This window comes from Ctenopharyngodon idella, chromosome 23 (genome assembly GCF_019924925.1).
Source record: "Ctenopharyngodon idella isolate HZGC_01 chromosome 23, HZGC01, whole genome shotgun sequence".
Lineage (NCBI taxonomy): Eukaryota > Metazoa > Chordata > Actinopteri > Cypriniformes > Xenocyprididae > Ctenopharyngodon > Ctenopharyngodon idella.
In genome coordinates, this window is record NC_067242.1 from 19,688,139 (window position 1) to 19,711,262 (window position 23,124).

Sequence of the window (23,124 nt, forward strand, 5' to 3'; positions counted from 1 at the left end):
GCTTTGCATTTTTGAGGCACATTAGTTTCCAAATGTCCATGCTGATATTGCGTGTAAATTGTGTCAGTGATTTTAGATTAGGGAAGCTCTGATGAACATAAAACATAATTGTCATGCAACTAACATTAATTGATACTTGATAGGCTAATGTGCCTAAAATGCATGCTTTTTTATCATTAAGATTATCATTGAGACTACAATTATAAATACGTTTCAAACCAACTTTACCAGGGGATGGAACTTCCTGTGCTGTTCATTTACTTGATCTACACGAGTTTAACATTATTTTGTGTTTCATAAGGCACTTATCAAGGCCAGTGGATGGGGGGCATGAGGCATGGCTACGGTGTGCGACAGAGCGTGCCTTATGGAATTGCCACCATTATACGCTCTCCGCTTCGCACCTCCCTGGCCTCTCTAAGGAGTGTGCAAAGCAATGGCGCCGTTCTGCAGGATACGGTACCCGACACGCCAGTTGGAAGCCGTGGTGGGTTCGTGCTGAATTTTCACAGCGACACAGAAGTCGTCACCGGGAAGAAGAAGGGCCTGTTCCGCCGCGGGTCCCTCTTCGGCAGCCTCCGCCAGCTAAGGAAATCTGACTCCAAAACGTCCATCTCTAGCAAACGGAGCTCTGCACGTAGTGACGCCACCATGAGCCGCATCAGCTCCAGCGACGCCAACTCCACCATCAGCTATGGAGACGGAGAGGTGCCCGAAGAGTACACCCCCATGGAGGACCATGTGGATGCCACCACCACCGAGTCCTACATGGGCGAGTGGAAGAATGACAAGCGCAATGGGTTTGGAGTCAGTGAGAGATCCAATGGGCTGAAGTATGAAGGGGAATGGATGAACAACAAGAGGCATGGATATGGATGCACAATATTCCCAGATGGAACCAAAGAGGAGGGGAAGTATAAAAATAACGTGTTGGTGCGTGGGATAAGGAAGCAGCTTATTCCTCTTAAAAACCATAAAACTAAAGAAAAAGCGGACAGGGCCGTGGAGGGGGCTCGAAGGGCGGCAGCTATCGCCAGGACAAAAGTGGAAATAGCAGTTTCAAGGTAGGGCTCCTTCTTTGCTAATAATCTCCTCTTTAGGGCAAAAAATGAAAATTGTCATAATTTATTAACCCTCATTTTGTTTTAAACTTGTATGAGTTTCTTTCTTCAGTGGAATGCGAAAGGAGATATGTTGAAGAATGTCCTGGCCACTTTTTTATGTAATGAAAATGGATGGGAATCTGTGCTGTTGAGCTCCAAAATGACAACAAAGTAACAAAATGACATGTCTTCTGAAGCCATACAATAGTTTTGTGTGGAAAAAAACAGACCTTAATATAAAGGGGTCCTTGATTATGATTTTACTTTTTTTAACTTTAGTTAGTGTGTAATGTTGCTGTTTGAGCATAAACATCATCTTCTCGGGTTGGTGACATCACAAACCACAAAATTTACATAAACCCTGCCCCACGGGAACACGCAACAAAAGGGGTGAGGCCATGTTGGGCTGCTTTAGAGAAGAGGAAGAGTTGTAGAGTGTTGTTACCATGCCGTCATTTTACGCCGGACTGCTTCACAAACGAGGGTCAATTCAAAGCTGGATTTGCACAATAGATTAACATGATGGCACATGCTAGTAGATGATTTGAATCAACTCCACAGCAACTACATAAATTTATCCACTAACCGTTCATAATCGTCCAGATGCATTCTAAAACTTCTTCCTGAATCTCTCCATCAGTGTCTGACTCCGGTTTAAAGGAACACTCCACTTTTTTTGAAAATAGGCTCATTTTCCAACTCCCCTAGAGTTAAACAGTTGAGTTTTACCGTTTTCGAATCCATTCAGCCGATCTCCGGGTCTGGCGGTACCACTTTTAGCATAGCTTAGCATAGTTCAATGAATCTGATTAGACCGTTAGCATCTTGTTAAAAAATGACCAAAGAGTTTCAATATTTTTCCTACTTAAAACTTGACTCTTCTGTAGTTACATTGTGTATGATATTACGCAGCGTCTCTCACAAATGTCTCCATGGTTGTAAGGCACGCTCCCTGTGCAAGCAGGGGGTCACAGGCGCTGCGTAATATCATTGCGCCTGCTGCAGCCATGGTACAGCAGCAAAGTTCCTTGATCATTACGCCGGAATGAGAGTATAGTTCCTAGCCATATCGGCCTAGAAAATCACAACTTTTCATTTTCCGTCGGTCTTAGTACACGATGTAACTACAGAAGAGTCAAGTTTTAAATAGGAAAAATATTGAAACTCTTTGGTAAATTTTTAACGAGATGCTAACGGTCTAATCAGATTCAATGAACTATGCTAAGCTATGTTAAAGTGGTACCGCCAGACGGAGATCGGCTGAATGGATTCGAAAACGGTAAAACTCAACTGTTTAACTCTAGGGGAGTCGGAAAATGAGCCTATTTTCCAAAAAAGTGGAGTGTTCCTTTAAACAATGTAAGGCTGAACCGTTACTGACAATCGTCATTTTGGCTGCGTGAGATTCTCCAGCTTTGTTGTTGTTGAGCAACTGAAGCGCGAGCTGTTAAAGCTCCACCCAAATATATATATATATATACACACACACATGAAACACTAAAACTGAAATAGAAATATTAAAAAATAAAATTAATAAAAATGACTAAAGCACATAAAATTACTAAAACTTAAAATAAATAAAATAAAACTAAAATGAAAACTAATATAAAAAAGCCTATTCAAAATATTAATAAATACTAAAATAGTCTAAAAATAATATTAATAAAATAATATAATAAAAATAAAATGATGACATCACAAACCACAATATTTACATATACCCTGCCCCACGGGAACACGCAACAAAGGGGGTGAGGCCATGTTTGACTGCTTTAGAGAAGAGGAAGAGTTGTTGTAAAATAAAAAAGTGTTGTTGCCATGCCATTTTTTGGCGGACTGCTTCAGAAACGAGGGGTCAATTCAATTCTGAAGTTTTCTTCAGAACAGAAAACTATCGGCCAAATTTTGGTCTGTTAGTCACAAAAAGCTAGGCTATATGGCTTTAAAAGAAATGGTATAGCACATGAGTCGTATGGACTACTTTCCTAATAGATTAATGGTGCGTTTTTGTCATTTTGAAGCTCAACATCTCGGATCCGTTTACTGTCATTATACGGCCAGTACATTCTTCTCTTTTGTAAGAAAGTCAAATGTTTTTAAAATGGCACGAGGGTGAGCAAATGATGACAGACATTATAACAAGAATACATGACTTGACTATCACAACTGTAGAGACATCAAGAATTATTAATATATCATGTTGTGCAATCATGACAGGTTGATTTAACTGTTGTGATCAAGCGCACCAGCCACGTCTAGGCTTCTGTAACATTCCCAAGATTGTTACTGCTTGTACTGTTAAGCTGTGATGTCTGCATGGTTCAGACATGTGGCAAATGGGGCAGCTATTTAGATGTTATTCATTAATTAAATGTCATAGACCTATTTTTAGATGTTGCTTCACAGTCACCCCAACAATGTTCAGCAAAGCTCAGGTGTTTTTAACAGATCTCTTTTGTTCGATCTTCTTTAGGAGGTCTGAATTTTACAAGCAACCTTTTTGAGGATTGGTGTCTATTATTTGTCCAAACGCACAGGGAGCAGTTATGGGGTCATGCTTCTCATGTACACTATTATGATGTCTGTTCCCTTGCCAAGAGCCATACTAGACAGACATTTTAATGGATGTGTTGTGTAAACTACTTATTCAAGGCAAACAAATTCATAGCATCCCAAACAGTTCTTGGGGAACTCACATGCTCATGTTACGTCCATTAACCACCCGAACAGATGCTTTGTCAAATATCTTCAATCAAACATCTTCAATAGACCAAATTCCAGTATAAGTTATGTATGAATTTATACACAGTCACACATGGTATGAGCATAACCAGTGGATTAGAGAGGTTACTTGCAGCCACGTTCCATTAGTGTGTCAATGAAGGATTATCCAAGTCGGTGATTCTTACACAAACAAACATTAGAGTATTTTAATATAGTGAAAGCTGTCCTTATGTGCTCCCACTCTAATGTTGAAGCCACTGGATGAGCGAGGGTCTTGGTTTACAAATTAGTGGGCTTGCACTACAAAAAAATGACTTCTTAATGGGTTTTAAAGAGATAGTTCACCCAAAAATGAAAATTCTGACATCATTTACTCACCCTCAAGTTGTTCCAAACCTGTTTGAATTTCTTTCTTCTGCTAAACACAAAAGATATTTTGAAGAATATGGGTAACCAAACAGTTGATGGGCCCTATTGACTTGCATAGTATGGAAAAAAAAAATTTACGCAGTTGACGCAGTGCAGCGCTTCCATGTTTACATCCGTATGCCGGCTCTACGTGACGCGTGTTCTGCATACGGTCGTCCCCTGGAAGCTACTTATTTGAATTTATGTAAGCAATAAGGTACTCGAGGCTGTGCTTCGCGTCATGCCTAACAACGCCCTTCAGCCATGACTTATTCACGATACAGCACTAGCCTTGAGTACCTTATTGCTTTTATAAAACGGTTACCACACAATACAAATATTAATGCCAAAAATACATATCAATGCAGCTTTCATGAAGTAAAGTTTCACTAAAAGCCTTCCGCCGGAAAAAATAGTCCCTGACCTTGGACAGCAACAGAAGTTACATTATTATGCCATTAGATGGCGGCAAAGACTGTCTTTATGAGTGTGTCAGTCAGTAGCGAAGACTTTTACATTGAAAAGACTGAATTGTTGTGAACACGGAACAAGACGCAACTGACAAATGCTTTGACTAGCGCTGTCAGTCACGGGAAAACCCCTTAACTGTTAAAAGGAAAAGATAATACATCGGGCATTTAAACAGATTTTTTATTATGAACATAGGACTGAGGACTCTTTCTCACAACACTCTTCTACATAATACAGTAAGCTTCACTGAACAATATCAATTGAGAACATACAGTTTACGTTGCTAAGAGTGGTTGCTAAGGGTGTTGTGTAGTGATACACAGAACCGTTGGGTGAAGCGGTCATAGCCGTGTTTTATTATAAATAAAACACAGCTATTGACCAATCAAAATCAAGGACAGGAACTAACCGTTTTATAAAAAGTTTTAAATATGGATATTTTTCTTACAAAAACGCATCGCTTTGCTTCAGAAGGCCTTTATTAACCCACTGGAGTCGTATGGATTACTTTTTTTTTTATGGATGGATGCATTATTTTTTACTTCAAAACACGGCCCCCCCATTCACAACCATTATAAACCTTGGAGGGCTAAGGATATTTTTAAATATATCTCCGATTGTGTTCGTCTGAAAGAAGAAAGCCATATACACCTAGGATGGCTTGAGGGTGAGTAAATCATGGAATAATTTTAATTTTTGGGTGAACTATCCCTTTAACCCCTACCCACTAACATAGGTGTAACGAATAAAAGCGCACTTTTCAGCCCAAACCTTTTTTTATGGGTTAAGACCACCGATATTAGTAAATGATTGTTGGTATGTGTAAATGAGCACGTCTGCCTCATGTATGTGCTCCGGCTGCCTCATGACTCTGACGTTCTGACCTCATGTTAGTGATCAGCCAATCAATAAATAAATAACATGACGCAGAATATAGGCAACACTTGTGCTGCCAGTGTTCAAAGAGGTCAAATAGGTTAACAGTTGGTTTGAGTGCCACTTTCAGGCTATTTACAGATTCTGTGTTTATTTTAACATGGAATAAGCTACATAGCACATACTGGGCACCATTAGCGAAGTAGTATCTGGCATTTGTCCCTCTCATGAGTGGCCTGTGTTCTGTGGTTACCTCTCCCTCAGCGAGCAGTGGGTCAGGGTTACAGGGCTTACGCTCCTGGGTCAGTATCAGTGCTATGAAATTAAAGTAAAGCCATTTTACTATGCATTACTTGCATTCAGTTACAGCTGAGCTAGAGTTTGCTTGCAGGCTAAGGGTTACGATCTTGGCTGGCTAGTAATGCTTTAAAGATTGATACAGTAATACTGCTCCATATCTTCACTCCACCCTAGAGTGTATTCTCTTCAAAGGGTCGTAAATATAATCCCCCCCCCTCCCTTTCCTTAAGGGCAGGGCTATTGCTGTGGTCAACAGAATCTGCTGTTTTTGGAGTTAGTGTGAAAGGTTAACTTGCGTACTTGGCCTCAATGTGAAAGGAAACGTGATAGATTCAGTGTCAGGGCAACTACCGAACATAACAGGTTCACTTTAGGATAAGACACAGTGTTAGTCAGGAAAATTGTTGACGATTTGGTTGGTTGTACATGTTGGGAGGGTTAGCTCTAACTTTGTTTGGACCTACAATTAGGTTTAATCAATCTCTTACGGACAAATGAATAGCATTTCCTTATTATTACTCTTTAAAAAAGTGACACATCAAGAGCTTAAAAAAAAAGAAAGAAAATCCACTGATACTCTAATTAGTAATAATCAGAGACAAATTGAAATGATTGTAATGGCATGGCCAGGTCACATTTCACCATAGAATCAAAAAAAAAAAAAGGAAAAAAAAGTTACATTTACATACACATGAAGAAAATAAAGCCTGTTTTTGGGATCATAAATGGGTCAATGACAATTGAGCAATTCCTCTGCAATTTTGCATTAGATTTTTAAATAATTCACATTATTCTCAATTGTCTTTTTTTTTTTCATCAACTTTTTTTTTTTTTTTTTTTAAGTTTTTTTTTATTCAAATTTTAAAGGTGGTACAGAACATGCAACCATAATCAATAAATACTAGGGGTGTAACGATACCCTCATGTCACGATTTTATACATACAGTCAAACCGAAATTTATTCAGACACCTTGAACATTTCATTCATTAATACAGTTTATTCACTGTAGTTTAAAAAAAAAATGGTAATAAAATATGACAAGATCTCAGAGTTAAACTGTGTCAGAAATAATTTATCTTAATTTAAATAATTTATCTAATTTGTCAGATAACACTTAAGCAAAACATGGTCAGGTCAAAGTGTCTGAATAATTTTTGGTTCCAAATGTTTATCAATTTTACTAGTAGTCCACTGTATGAAGAATTTTTGGGTATAATATGTCACAGTTTATTTTATTTTGCTATCTTCACTTACATAAATGAACTATAGTGTGCTGCACCCACTAGTAAAAATATATAAAAAATATCAAAAATGTCTGAATAATTTTTGGTTTGACTGTATCACGATACTAAACACACGATACGATATTATTGCGATACACCAAGACATAAGGTACAAGGTTAACAAAAAAATGTACTGTTGATTAAAATGCTACATTTGGTATTACATAGGGGGTGGAAATGAATAGTCTTTGACTTGGTGCTGGTAACCCAATGCACAGGACAATGGTGACACCAGAATAAAAATATTCATTCTGAAACTGAAAATACAGAATTATTTTAGACGAGTATGCTTACACTCTGTCACTGAGATATATTTAAAATAATGTAGGCCACTTTTTACTGGTAACATAAGACATTTGGCATTATCAGGACCCACAAATATTCCCCCATTGCATTATTATACATTATATTCAACATAGTAGTTTAATGTAGTAATGTCACTGAAATGAGTTTGAATTTTTCTCACACAGTAATCTTCATTTTGGGTGAACTATACACAATAAATATTGTCAGTATCCACGACACATATTGTTGCATTTTTGTATTGCAATGTATTGTGACATGATATATAGTTACACCCCTAATAAATACATATTTATTAAATTTAAATAATGTCTTTTATCACTTTATGATTATGAGAATTGGGGTGAAAATTCATGAAAATAAAGTACTTTTTTTTTTTTTTTTAAATCTTAAAGGTGCAAAAATAAGTTTAGTTTCCCAATTTCTTATTTTTTCTTTAGGTTTTTCAGATGAAATATGACCCTAAGAACGATTTGAAACCCGTGGGTGTTACATTAAGGCATGGGTATTTATTAATTCTCAATAAGTTGAGCATGAACATATAAATTGACAGACATTTCTAAATGTGGTATGTATATGCGCAAACCCCACCTCCCCCCATTTATAATGACCGCCTTGCCCCTGGTTATGCTAGTGATTATGAATGAGAGAATGAGAGAGGTAAAAGAGCCCTTCAATTTTTCCTCCCACCTTTTCTCACCCTCTTCACACTCAGCTCCAGTTGATATTAGTCATTCACCATAAAAAGAAGGGAGTATAGGAGCATTTAATTGTTCAGTCAACCTACAGCCCTGTGATTTCTCTCTCTCTCTCTCTCTCTCTCTCTCTCTCTCTCTCTCTCTCTCTCTCTCTCTCTCTCTCTCTCTCTCATGCTCTCTGGTGTGTCAGCAGCACAGAACTCTGGCTGACTAAATAAGGCAAGGATGGAGTCAACTTATCAGCTCTGGACAGAAATACATAAGCCAGTAACAGTTGATACAGTAGCCCATCACTGCTTGGCTGTCATCTGCCCTACGTGCCAATAGAGTTCACAAATGCTTATCGTCAATCGCAACAATGACTTCATCTGCATTTGTCCCTTACTCGCATGCAAGAACACAGATATAAACACGCTGACACACACACACTATGAGCCAGTTAGTTAGGAAAGGACATAGCAAAGAATAACAGTAATTATAACATAAAATGCTGGATGTAGGTTATTCCAATCAAATAAGAAATAGAAAGCTGCATTTACTTGATCAAAAATGCAGTAAAACAGTACTATTGTGATATATTATTACAATTATAAATACCTGTTTTCTGTTTGAATACATTTTAAAATGTAATTTGTAATTCAGCATCATTACTCCAGTCTTTAGTGTCACATGAACCTTCAGAAATCATTCTAATATGCTGATTTGGTGCTCAAGAAACATATTATTATCAATGTTGAAAACAGTTACTGATCTCAAACTTTTGAACGGTAATGTATTTAACATAAAAATAATCTAAATGTGTATTATAAATAAATAAATATTAAAAGGCTAAGAAATTATAGTTTGCATGAGCCAATGTTCCAACAGTTGAATATAATATATAATTAGATGATTAATTTTAGGGTGTGCTTTCAGAGAAGGCACAGGCCCAACTTTAAAAAGCACACTGTGTTTTACAACATGTGAAAACATCCACTTACAGGAAAGAACAGACTCTGATTGGTTGAAGAAGCTGTCCGTTACCTGATTCGTCCAGTCCCTGTGATCTGTTTACTGCTGTGGCAGAACTGCAGTGAGGGATTACTTCATGTTGACAGGTTATGAGTGAGGAGCCTGTCCACATCCAGCTCAACGCAGGCCCACGTGAGAGCCACCGTACCCTCCAGCACAGCGCAACCACTAAAATTAAACGTGCTGATGCTGAACTCCCCTTATTAGAGCTTAATATGAGCAACACATAAAAAGACTGATAGACACAGCAATCGTATTTTTAATGAATGCATTCTGGAATGAGGGCACATAAATTAAAGCTGTGGTGAAAATGAAACGCATGCTCAATCACATCTCAATTTCACTCAGAATGCTGCCGTAATTAGTTTGTACAGTGGCAAGTCCATTGCTGGATAAGTAGAATGTCAGTAAAATGGAAGCGAAATGTGATTATTGAAACACTTGCATAATTTATGTTAATATCTAATAATCCACAGCTGTAGTGATTTGATATTAGCAATCGTGTTTAATGCCAAGATTAGTGTATTGCTGTCTGACAAAACATCTGCCAGCTTTATTATGCGGCCTCTTCACCCTCACCCTCCCTTTTGGAGCATCACATGGTATTAATAACAGAAAGATCTCTGTGTACAGTAAATATTAGGAACAGCATGGAATTAGCACGTAAAACTGCCCTGATCCGCACCAGACCACCCCCATGTTAAAGATTTTTGTTTTTGTTAGTATCCGTGAGCCTTCAAAATCTCTGCCTGTTTATTAATCCCACTGTATCTGTCTTCACGTGCAGTGCTACATCCCCTGCCTTTGTTCAATGCCACCACCTTATTCTAAGCTCATTAGATCATTCAGAAGATTTTAAATCCTATGTGCTTATCATAGAGCTTATTGAACTTTATATGACCCAATATGAATATAATAATCAGCACAGTGCCACTGCGAAAAATCGTACTCCTTGCGTGGCAGTGAAAATATTTATCTACGCTTTAAACGAGATATATTTATTTGAGAAGCAAATTGTGTATGATAATAGGCTGTAAAATGTTTTTAAAATGCCTTAAACACCATACAAATGTAATCTTAAAGACAAACCAAATGTCTAAGGGGGTAATAACATTTAAAAAAAATATTTATTCTGTACTGATATGATGTTATAAAGCACATAGGCCGCATTTATTTGATCAAAAATATTCAGAAGCTGAATATTCAGCATCATTCAGTCTTCTGTGTCACATGATCCTTCATCATTCTAATATGCTGGTTTGATGTGCAAGAAACATTTCTTATCATTATCAATGTTGAAAACAGTTTTTATGGAAACCAAGATACATTTTTTCTCAGGATTTGTTGATGAATGGAAAGATTAAAAAAAAAAGTTCTTTTGTAAGACTTATACATTTATTTTCTGTCACTTATAATCGGTTTAATGCATCCTTTCTGAATAAAAGTATTCATTTCTTTAAAAAAAAATGTAAAAAAAAATAAAAAATTGCCGAGCTTTTTAACAGCAGTGCATGTTTAGATAATTTTTTAGAAAAAGAATAATGATTCATCTTTTACAGTTCATATTGATTAAGAAAACTATATAATCAATATTATATATCAATATTGCACAAGTAAACAACATACTAATATTAAGACTTAAAGGGATAGTTCACCCAAAAATGAAAATTATCCCATAATTTACTCACCCTCAAGCCATCCTAGGTGTATATGACTTTCTTCTTTCTGATTAACACAATCAGAGTACAATATTCTGGCTCTTCCAAGCTTTATAATGGGAGTGAATAGTTAGCTAAATTTTGAAGCCCAAAAAAAGCGCATCCATCCATCATAAAAGTAATCCATACGGCTCCAGGAGGTTAATAAAGGCCTTCTGAAGCGAAGCGATGCATTTTTGTAAGAAAAATATCCATAATTATAACTTTATAGACTATAATCACTAGCTTCCGGTAACATCCGTCCGTGCGTTCATGAGAGAGTCGAGTTCCAGCGTATGACGCTGAATGTAGGAGTAGCGTAAGCTTAGGTAAGAATAGACGCCTCTCGCGGTTCAAACAAATAGGGATGGGCAACAAACTCAAGCTCCTCCGATATTTCTCTTTAAAAATTCTTGTTTTAGGCTTCTAATTCGTGACCGGTGTTTTGTTTTGCTCTATCCTCTGCACTTCCGCATTCATCAATACATCATGCATCAGGTCAAAGTTCCCTTTTCCGCCGGAACTCGACTTGCATACGGAAGTTTATAAAGTTATAAAAAAATTTCTTACAGAAATGCATCGCTTTGCTTCAGAAGGCCTTTATTAACCCCCTGGAGCTGTGTGGATTACTTTTATGATGGATGGATGTGCTTTTTTGGGCTTCAAAATCTCGGTTACTATTCACTCCCATTATAAAGTTTGGAAGAGCCAGAATATTTTTTAATATAACTTTGATTGTGTTTGGTTGAAACTAGAAAGTCATATACACCTAGGATGGCTTGAGGGTGAGTAAATTATGAGATAATTTTCATTTTTGGGTGAACTATCCCTTTAATACTAATAGTATTAAGAAGTAAACTGTCCCCTTCCCCTTTCACCTGTAGATTGTAAAGAAAGATGTGTGCTAGAGTTGTTCGCTAATGCCATATGGATTTGTTTGCATGTGAATCAAAGCAGTGAGGTGGAAGATGTGTTCACTTCACCTGTTTGTATTGACCGCACGCCTGTGAATGGAAGGCGAGAAGCACAGGGCAGGAAACTGTTTTGCCCTAATTAAAATTGCAGCTGGAGCTCGATGCATTCTGTTGCCAGGCGATGTGACCTTTCCTCTAACAGGGTGCTGTAAACGCTGTATAAGAGACATCAAGTTTCTCAACAACGTACGTGAGTGTGTGTTTAAGCTCACAAAGCTTTCGCTTGAATACACGACATGTAATATCCCACCCTGCTGGTAGATGTGTGTGTGTGTGTGTGTGTGCGCAAGAGTGTTAAGTGAGTATATGTGATCCTGTATGCGCGCTATAGCCATAAAGTCTTTATTCCGCTTGGTTTGTAAAGCTCTTGCTATTTGTTAACACAGGGCCAGATGATGTGTAGAAGCACCTGCCAGAGTGCTGTAGCGTTGCCATGGCAATCGCATCCAGTCATCCTGTCAGCCATGCACTGGTTTTTCTGCAGTAGAAGTGTTACTGTGAGGGAGGCAGATGGTTCGCTCCTACTTCCTGTTTATTTATTTATTTATTTAATTAATTTAATAAAGAGCGAAAATTAGAAAGCGATGGCAATGTGACCACTGTGTGCTGATCACAAGATAAAAACAGATTGCAGATCTCACTGAATTGATGCAAATGTTGCAAGCTTTTGTTATAAAATGGCAGATACAAATAAGGTTCGCTAATCGATGAACATCAAAATGAACAGGTGGACATTGTAATTTTTGATAATTGATACATTCTCAAGCTTAAGATGCCATGGCATGAAGAAAATTACTTGATGATTTGATCAAAATGATTTTTGGCTTTTAGGCTACGTTCACACTGCGAACCTTAATGCTCAATTGCGATTGGTTGCTCAGATCCATTTTTTTTGTATAGCTGTTCACATTGTTGTTTTAAATATGGCCAATATCAGATTCCAGTGCGAACAGATCATGGTCCTGAACTGCCTCGCATGCACAAAACGATAAAAAGCAGGGCCGTAACCACCATAGACATTGAGGGGGACATGTTCCCCCCCAATTATTAGAAATGGTCAAATTGTCCCCCCCAATATTTTATATTATTGATGCTGCTATGATATATTCCATTATGCACCACTCTGTTTGTTGTTAAGATGACAAAAAAAAGTTTTAAAAATTACATTTTAGGCTGGTCTGCCTCAGCGGTCTAACAGCGCTCATCACTGTCAGAATGAGTGAGCTGGCCAATCAAATCAAAAAAGGCGGGGCTTACTGTTCACTGAAGACAAGTGCGAATTTCAATGCAACGCTTTCATTTTAGCAGTAAAAGAGTACATGGTGAGTAAGTAGCTAAATATTTAATATTTGACGACTGTTTTATGATTGAAATATTGAGCGACTCACAGTAATATCCAGTGATGCAAAATTTCACCTTTTTGAATTGAAAACATGCTATTATTTGATTAATATGATATGATTAATGTAATTCATAACTGAATGTGATGAGACAAGAAACGTTTTGAGTTTTTGACATATTAGACATACAAATAAGAGTGAATATATATATATTTTTTAAAAAATACTATTTGCAGATCACACTATAAATAAACGAACAATGGGGGACCATGATTTTTTTTTTTTTTTTTTTCAAATTAATGGTCCCCCCAATGTTCAAGACATGGTTATGGCCTTGATAAAAAGATGTCACGCAGCACGCTGTTATACAAAAGTAAAAACGGAGGACATTAAAGTAAATGATTATGCATTTATTTATAGCGTGATCTGTCGCGGAAGCCAGTGAATCTATGTGCAGGCAATATTTAAAAAAAAAAAACAAAGATGAGGATGCGAAAAAGAGAGCAGAGTTTTTAAACCAGTGGTCTCAAACTCAATTCCTGGAGGGCCACAGCTCTGCACAGTTTTGCTCCGACCCTAATCAAACACACCTGATCCAGTTATTCAAGGTCTTCAGGATTACTGGAAACTTCCAAATAGGTGTGAGTTGGAGCTGGTTGGAGCTAAACTGTGCAGAGCTGTGGCCCTCCAGGAATTGAATTTGAGACCACTGTTTTAAACATTTATGATACGAGTTTTGCTTGTATATCGGTCACTGTAATACTTATGAGTTCTGACACATCACTGTACTTCCACTGACTACCTTTCACAACTGTCTTGATAACTTTGGGTATGTAAAATCTTTGAAGTGACTCCCATCAGTGCAGAATTGTGATGAATGTTGCTCTAGAGTGACGTAAAAGCATAAATTCTGATATGACTGTTCAGACAGACTGCAGTCGCATTGCAAAACATCTGACCTGTATCGGATTTAGTACCACATATGGAAGTGGCACAAATCGGAATAGAAATGATCTAATTCCATGTGGTTTGTGCCGTTCGAACTGTCATGAGAAAAACAGATCTGAGTCACGTGAAGAAAAATATGCATATTTAACACGTTATAAAGTAAAATAACTATCTTCCAGCCATACGGATTCTACTTGCATCGTATAACGTAGGATGTCACGTAGAATGTCATGGTGAAGCGTAATAAGTCATGGCGTCGCGTAAGTTACGCTTTAGGCGTAAGTAGAATCTGTTTGGCCGGAAGCTAGTTATTTTACTTTATAACGTGTTAAATATGGATGTTTTTCTTACACAAAATGCATCGCTTCACTTCAGAAGGCTTTTATTAACCCCCTGGAGCTGTGTGGAGTACGTTTAAGATGGATGGATGCACTTATTTGAGCGTCAAACTCGTAACCCCCGCTCACTGCCATTTTAAAGCTTGATAGTGTCAAGGTGTTTATTAATATAACTCCGATTGTATTCGTCTAAAAGAAGAAAGTCATATACACATAGGATGGCTCGAGGGTGAGTAAATCATGGGGTAATTTTCATTTTAAAGTGAACTAATCCTTTAATATCTGTTAGCTTTGAGGTTAATCTAGTGTACTCCTTAAAATTGATAGAATTCACTTTTAATTCACAATTCTATGAGAATTCTCAACTGTATGAGAATCTCCCTCCCTCAGACACAGGGATGCATCCAAATATGCGTCCTTCCTATATAGTAGGCAAAAAACAGTATAGCCACTTTTCCACCGTCGGGCCAAACCGTTCTCTTTGCTTAACCGTTCCGTTCCATGCCGATCCGGCCCAGCCAGTACGGATATGGTTTCATTTTTCACTGTGGGGCTTGGTAACGCAAGAGTTTACTGACGATATGAGATGTAATTAGTGAAGATTAATACATGCTGAAATCTTGAGCTTGTGTAGACCATAGACCTTATTTTGTCCATTTAACCAAAAACCCATTCAAAAAAACAATTGCCTTTAAGGGATGATGGAACCTGAAGTGTTTCTAGGTTTTGGCCTACAAAAATACACTATCCCTGCACCATCACCCTTGAGGCCATGGGAAGGGATTTGTGAATGGCAGTGAAGTGACTCAACTGACAATGTAGGTCACATAACAAGGACAACATGACTAATGTACTACAACCGGATTGCATTTGTACTATATAGAATGTACATTTAATGATCACAAAAGACAAATTAGCTTCTCAGAGAGTATTCAATTTTTGGCCAGTAGTCACAACAGACAAACAGCTGCATTGGTGTCATGCTTAACTCAGCAAGTTATTTTGCAATTTTATTCATTTTTGTGTAAAAAATGTCTTATCATCTGGTAGTCCAACCAAATAATCAGTCAAGATGAAAGAAAGATATTAATGTGGCTGACATTACTTCCGGTTCATCACATGGAAATGGAAAGTCAAGTCAAGCTCATGGAATACAGTATTCCTCTCACTCAGCTCTGTTCATTTGTTTAGTAGTAGGTCATTTGGGTTATTCTGTCCTTACAGGAAATTTGCATTCTGTGCAAAGTATACATATGCTAAAGACCTTCAGCGACCTTGAGCTTGGAAAAGGTGCTTTATAAGTAAAAATTATTATTATGATGATTATTTTCAGACATATTAAGATTAGTATGCCATTCCAAACATAGCCCATGCATTATAGATGTGTCGAAACTAAAGACTATTAACTTATCAAGCGATTTCATAGGCTTTTTAAGCAGGAGATCAAATAATGCTCACTTTAGTGGGTGTATTTTGTGTGAAAATGCCTTGGGTCCTTTCAGGGTGTTTACCTGCCTGTGGCCCAAGATGCTGGGTTAGGCTCCAGCACCTCGTGACCCTAGTAAGGATAAAGCGGTATGGATGGATGGATGGATGGATGGAATATTTTTAAGGCAGTATGTTCTAAAGAATCCACAGATGTCACTAAAAACTTTTGAGAATAATAAAAAAACATAGGCTACTTCCACTTTCTGATGTTAATAGAACATCAGCTGAAGTTTGCTATGAGTAAAATCTCATTAGTATTTATCTTATGTGGCTTTTTTGGATTTGATGTCACACTGAAACTCACACAAGCACAAGTGTCCAGGGTTATTGTGAGCAGGTGATATCTGGAATACTTCAAATCGTCAATGACTGCCACTCAAAGTAAGTATGTCAAAAACAGATTAAAGAGCTAATCCAGACAGAAATGCCCGTGCACTGGGTATTTTCTATTTAATCAAAGCTGATTTTGGCTATTTTCCCTGCCAAGCATCTGTCTATGCTTAATGGATGCTGAATAGATGCTGCCTCTTTAGACTTTATGGGATATGTACGTGCTGAACAGCTCACTAACCTGAGTATGAACTTGCCTGCAACAGAAAACCAGGTTTCATTTCTAATTTCAGCCGTGTTGGAAATTCTGAAATGTGCTAATTTATTCCGCCCGGTAGTGAAATTGAGTTGGCTGAGGTGGAATATGAAATTCTTTTGGACGAGATCACACTGTTTTGCCTTATTTTTGCCCACCAAAGTATCCTACACCAAGAATGTCTACCAGTACCATCATAAATTATCATAGCCTCTTTTTTTTGTATAACTCAATGCCAGTGCTTTTATCTCATTCTGAAAGTCTTCTCTCGCTTCATACTAGATAAATATTAGGATCTGTTTTTGTGCTGCTGTAGATCTTTTTCTAGATTGAATATATAAGCCTGACAGAATGCCATAGCATTAACATCTTCATGTTTACCATGGCTGACTGTATTCTTGTCATCAGTGTTTATGTACAGTAGGTTATTCCGCATACCATTTTGTTCCTCAACTCATTTGCAAATCAACACAGCTTGGATAAATGATTATGTTTTGTTGTTTATTTTAGCAAGCCATTAATTATGTCAGCGTAATTCCACATTCCCACCTGCTGGGAGTCCGGCATCAGACGCTGCATGTATGTTAAAGCATTGTGCTAATTGTATACAATTTTAAGCATGCTAAACACTACATTTCAACCTCTGACTGATTATTTGAAGGGAATTCCACTCAGTCTATGCGCTGAATGCGCTTTTTTTGTGGAAAACAAAAAACTATCTTTTTGAAGAATCTGCACTTATTTATTTTCCTTGACATGAAAAAGCTTCATGTCAGGTTTCAAAAATGGCGATAAACACCAAAAAAACAACATAAATTGCTCTATATCACAACTTTTTGTGAAAAACTGAGTCAAATTTAGTTGGGGTGTAATGGTACACAAAACTCACGGTTTGGTACGTACCTCGGTTGTGAAGCCACGGTTCGGTACGGGTTCGGTATAGCAGGTGGGGAGAAAACTAAACATAAAATTGCTTCTTTTTTTATTAAACAGTGGTTTACTGAACAAATTGTGACTCTGTCTTTAAATATATTAAATTAAATTATAACTAAAAGTTTAAGGATAAAAAAAATTATCTCTGCTAATGCTATAAACTATGTAGGGAGCCCTTATTTGAACATTATGCTACTATAATATTAAAGGTTAACAACAGAGCCCAAACTATTAGCCTAAATTCAATCGCTATTTATTTTAGATATAATAATCAACACTCAAATAACAAGTTGTATGCAAACATGTTGCACATAAGGCACTTTTTGCATTAACTTCTAAATCTAATTATAAAATTATGTTTTACTCCAATTCGTTGTTGAAATATAATCATTAATACACAGTGGCTGTCATTTTCATGACAGATTTATTTAAACATACATTAAATAATCAAGACATCACTAACAAATTAAGTAAAATATAATGAATATATAGGCTAATATAGTGCATATATTAAGCGAAAGAGTTAATTTCTCTGGTGAACTAACAAGCTGTAGACACTGAATGGCTTTTCTGAGCTACATGACTTATTGCTAGCTGTTTTATTGTGATGTCTTTCCGCCGTTGAAACGCTGATTTAGCGATTACACGAGATATGACCGTTTGTGTAGATTTGTGTAAAAAATTGTGTAGATTTAGTAATATTGCGAGTCTATGATGTATATTATGGTGTTATGATGAACTATTTGCCTTTCTCCACTGATGTTCTGAGTTGTTCAAAGCGTTTGGGATACTGATTGTTAGAAGTCAGCTGTATGACTTCAGTCAAGCATATATAGCTTATTTTGCAATATATAAGTGTATATATATATATATATATATATATATATATATATATATATATATATATATATATATAAGCATATAAGCAAGTCACTACGGCAACAGTAGACTCTTTGAGCTGCCATGAGTGAGTGGAGGCGGGGCTAATTTGATTATTCATAAATTAGGCAAGGGTGTGGAGTTATATTCAAGCTATTTTAAGGCATGAAGAATTTTTTTCACTGGAAATTTTTTTTAAATATGTCATTTCTTCGTCAATTCTTCGTTAACGTTAGTTAATGAAAATGCAGTTGTTCATTGTTTGTTCATGTTAGTTCACAGTGCATTAACTAATGTTAACAAGATTTTAATAATGTATTAGTAAATGTTGAAATTAATATTAACAAAGATTAATACATGCTGTGTAAGTGCAGTTCATTATTAGTTCATGTTAACTAATAAACCTTATTGTAAAGTGTTACCAAATAATTCATTTATTTTTCTGTTTATGTGAACTAGCACTATCCCTTTACTGTTTATCCAGTGCTTCATCAGCCCTTTTCATAGCCTTAGGGATTTGTTATTCAAAGTGATATAACCAAAACCTCCCTCTTTATTAGTTATTCAAATACATAATACTCAGGTCTTTGTTATGATTCATCACCGAGGCCCAGAGTTTGATTTATGTCTGTGTACCACATATCTTAGGGGTAGATTTTGGCCTGTTGAATAAAATGCAAATATCTTCTGTATAACTGAGGAAATGTGGGAGGGAGAAGGTCACTGAGAGAGAGAGGTGGGCACATACTGTACCAATTGCCAGTACCGGCTCATAGCAAAACCGTGTCAGCAAATGTAGCAGAGATTCCGCAAATAGCTCCGGGTGGAAATGAACCTTTTGCTGTGATCAGGATGCAGCCTGTGGTACCAGAATCCTTATCTTAAGCCTTGTATGAAAACTAGCAAAACTGGTTTCAGATCGGCCATGTTAGCTCATCTCAATGTGGGCCAGTGGCCTGAGGGAGGACCAGCCAATCCCGCGGGCACATAGACGCTCATTTGTCCCGGCTCTGGCCTGAAAGGAGGTCACAGAGAGGGGGTGAAATTCAAGTGCACCATTAAAATTAGAGGGGTGCAGAGATGCATACCGAGGTTTTAAATACCCAGAGGTCTTGAAGTAGGTACACACAGAAACTGATGCGTTTTGAATAGAGGGAGTATATGAAATAGAGAGGGATTTTTAAATGTTAGTGTCTCATTATTACATGATGTTGTATATGTACAGTCGAGTCTCTGCGACCACAGTGAAAATCGGGAATGAAAATCTACACTGTAAAAAATAAACCTGTAAAATAACGGAAAAAGTACTGACAGCTCATTATCTGGACATTATCTAGTAATTTTACGGACATTTCCGTTGACCCTAAAACTCAATGAAGTGCAAAATTCTAAATACTGGTAAAACAACTGTAAAAAATAAATATGGAAAAGATTTTTTAGAGTGTAATTAAACCTGCAAATAATATAAATAGTAATTTAAACAATATTTAATATATATATAATAATAATATAAAAATTATAAAGTTTTTTTTAATTTAAAGAATTTTAATAAAATGAAAACATTAATAATATGTATATGTATGTTCTTAAATGTATACCAAATACCAAAATATTTTGAAATTCATATACATTTTTCAATTAATGTTGATTAATGTTGTAAATTCTTTAATAAATATGAAATAGTGGTGTCAGACTTTTGGACTCCACTGAACCCTGTTTTTAATGTCTCTTCTGCTCACCGAGGCTGCATTTATGATCAAAAATATCATAAAAGCAGTAATAATGTGAAATATTATTATAATTTAAAATAACCCTTTTCTATTTTAATACATTTTAATACATCTATTCATTCCTATGATGCAAAAAATAATTTTCAGTATCATTACTCCAGTCTTCAGTGTCACATGATCCTTCAGAAATCATTCTAATATGCTGATTTGCTCAAGAAACATTTCTTATTATTATCAATATTTTAAACAGTTGTGCTGCTCAATATATTTGTGGAACCAGAAATACATTTTTTAAGATTCTTTGAATAGAAAATTCATAAGAACAGCATTTATTTGAAATAGTAAACTCTTGTAACATTACAAATGTCTACTGTCACTTGACTTTTGATCAATTTAATGCATCATGTGAATAAAAGTATTAATTTCTTTCAAAAAATAAATCTTACTGACCTCAAACTTTTGAACAGTAGTGTATACAGTAGTGTATATAGTAGTGTATACAGTATCTCATATATAAGTATACTTCATTGAGGTTTTACTGTGAAGAATTTTAAAACAGATTTGACACGGTTTGCATAGTGTATTTATTATAATAATGCGTTATGGATTTGCTTATTGAGCCTTATTGAATGCCATGAGGTTATACATTCTGTCAGTGTGGCCTCCATGACCCCACAGTCTTTCTTATACCCCAAATAGATGCGTCTAGAACTCCCTCACACTTTATCACTTGCTTTGCATGCTTCACACTGTCTACATGAGGAATCTACAATGATCTTTATTATGTGACGATCGGAAATAGAGGTCGATATGTGTCAGAATCTGAAGCTGGGCAAAAAGCACCTCTTTGTTCCCCAATGATAAGCTATTTTTGCACTGGCGGCCAGACTATCCCAAAGCATCTGGCCTCTTGCATTTGAAATATGGTTAATGATTAAAACAGACCTCCACTTTGTCTAAAAAGGGTTTAACGAAGCCGTAAACATCTCAATCCATCATGGTCACAGGAACAAACTGATTGATACTACATAGGGAACTAAAAGCTTTAGTTTCTGTGTAAAACACTTAACGATTTATTTCAGACATCCTATTCTGCTGGCGCATCTTGACTCATATTTGGAGGTAGTTCTCACTGAAGCATCAAGTTGGACTAATCCCCTGCATTTTAGAGAGTTTATTTTGTGCTTTTGATGCTGGGTTGCGTAATAGTTATAGTAATAGCTCTGAACCGACGGGGTAAAATCCCTGATGCCTAACGCATACGCTGTACAGACTCAATCTGGCCGTTCTGTGAGAAGATGAAAACAGTGTGTGTTGCAGCACGTTGGGGGTTTTGAAGGGATTTGAGAAGCAGGTCACCTCTTGATAACTAAGCTTGTGTTTCAGCATGATGCATGCTTCATTAAAGCCGTCTGGAGGCCAAGCCTATCATGATCTCTTTTTGTGTGTGTGTGTGTGTGTGTGTGTGTGTGTGTGTGTGTGATGTTTACTTTTTATGTGCTTGTTTACTTCATGATCACTTCCTGTGTTCATTATTATTTCTCCTTGACACATAAGGAGAACTTTGCTTTTTCTCTTGAGAAAAAGACCCTTGTAATCTTACGCGTTTCCACTAGTTTCAGATCTCAACAATGTCACATGCTGTGCAATAAACGTAAAATAAAAATGCAAAAAAAAAATAATAATAATAATATATATATATATATATATATATATATATATATATATACACACACACACTATATGTACACACTATAAAAATATATAAAGTATATATTAAAATGTATTTATATACTAAAATATTATTGGCTCATTGTATGTGTGTGTGTGTGTTTGTGTATGTATATATATATATATATATATATATATATATATATATATACAGTGGGTACGGAAAGTATTCAGACCCCCTTAAATTTTTCACTCTTTGTTATATTGCAGCCATTTGCTAAAATCATTTAAGTTCATTTTTTTTCCTCATTAATGTACACACAGCACCCCATATTGACAGAAAAACACAGAATTGTTGACATTTTTGCAGATTTATTAAAAAAGAAAAACTGAAATATCACATGGTCCTAAGTATTCAGACCCTTTGCTGTGACACTCATATATTTAACTCAGGTGCTGTCCATTTCTTCTGATCATCCTTGAGATGGTTCTACACCTTCATTTGAGTCCAGTTGTGTTTGATTATACTGATTGGACTTGTTTAGGAAAGCCACACACCTGTCTATATAAGACCTTACAGCTCACAGTGCATGTCAGAGCAAATGAGAATCATGAGGTCAAAGGAACTGCCTGAAGAGCTCAGAGACAGAATTGTGGCAAGGCACAGATCTGGCCGAGGTTACAAAAAAATTTCTGCTGCACTTAAGGTTCCTAAGAGCACAGTGGCCTCCATAATCCTTAAATGGAAGACGTTTGGGACGACCAGAACCCTTCCTAGAGCTGGCCGTCCGGCCAAACTGAGCTATCGGGGGAGAAGAGCCTTGGTGAGAGAGGTAAAGAAGAACCCAAAGATCACTGTGGCTGAGCTCCAGAGATGCAGTCGGGAGATGGGAGAAAGTTGTAGAAAGTCAACCATCACTGCAGCCCTCCACCAGTCGGGGCTTTATGGCAGAGTGGCCCGACGGAAGCCTCTCCTCAGTGCAAGACACATGAAAGCCCGCATGGAGGACTCCAAGATGGTGAGAAATAAGATTCTCTGGTCTGATGTGACCAAGATAGAACTTTTTGGCCTTAATTCTAAGCAGTATGTGTGGAGAAAGCCAGGCACTGCTCATTACCTGTCCAATACAGTCCCAACAGTGAAGCATGGTGGTGGCAGCATCATGCTGTGGGGGTGTTTTTCAGCTGCAGGGACAGGACGACTGGTTGCAATCGAGGGAAAGATGAATGCGGCCAAGTACAGGGATATCCTGGACGAAAACCTTCTCCAGAGTGCTCAGGACCTCAGACTGGGCCGAAGGTTTACCTTCCAACAAGACAATGACCCTAAGCACACAGCTAAAATAACGAAGGAGTGGCTTC

At 36.9% G+C, this 23,124-nt stretch overlaps 1 protein-coding gene across 1 annotated transcript in view; it reads left to right on the forward strand.

Moving 5' to 3' along the window:
* The window catches only part of jph1a (junctophilin 1a), a 49,684-nt gene that overhangs the window by 1,994 nt on the left and 24,566 nt on the right, over positions 1-23,124 (forward strand). Inside the window, exon 2 of the mRNA XM_051882790.1 lies at positions 302-1,064. Coding sequence (XP_051738750.1) covers positions 302-1,064 — 763 coding nt within the window. The remainder of the gene's footprint in view (positions 1-301; positions 1,065-23,124) is intronic.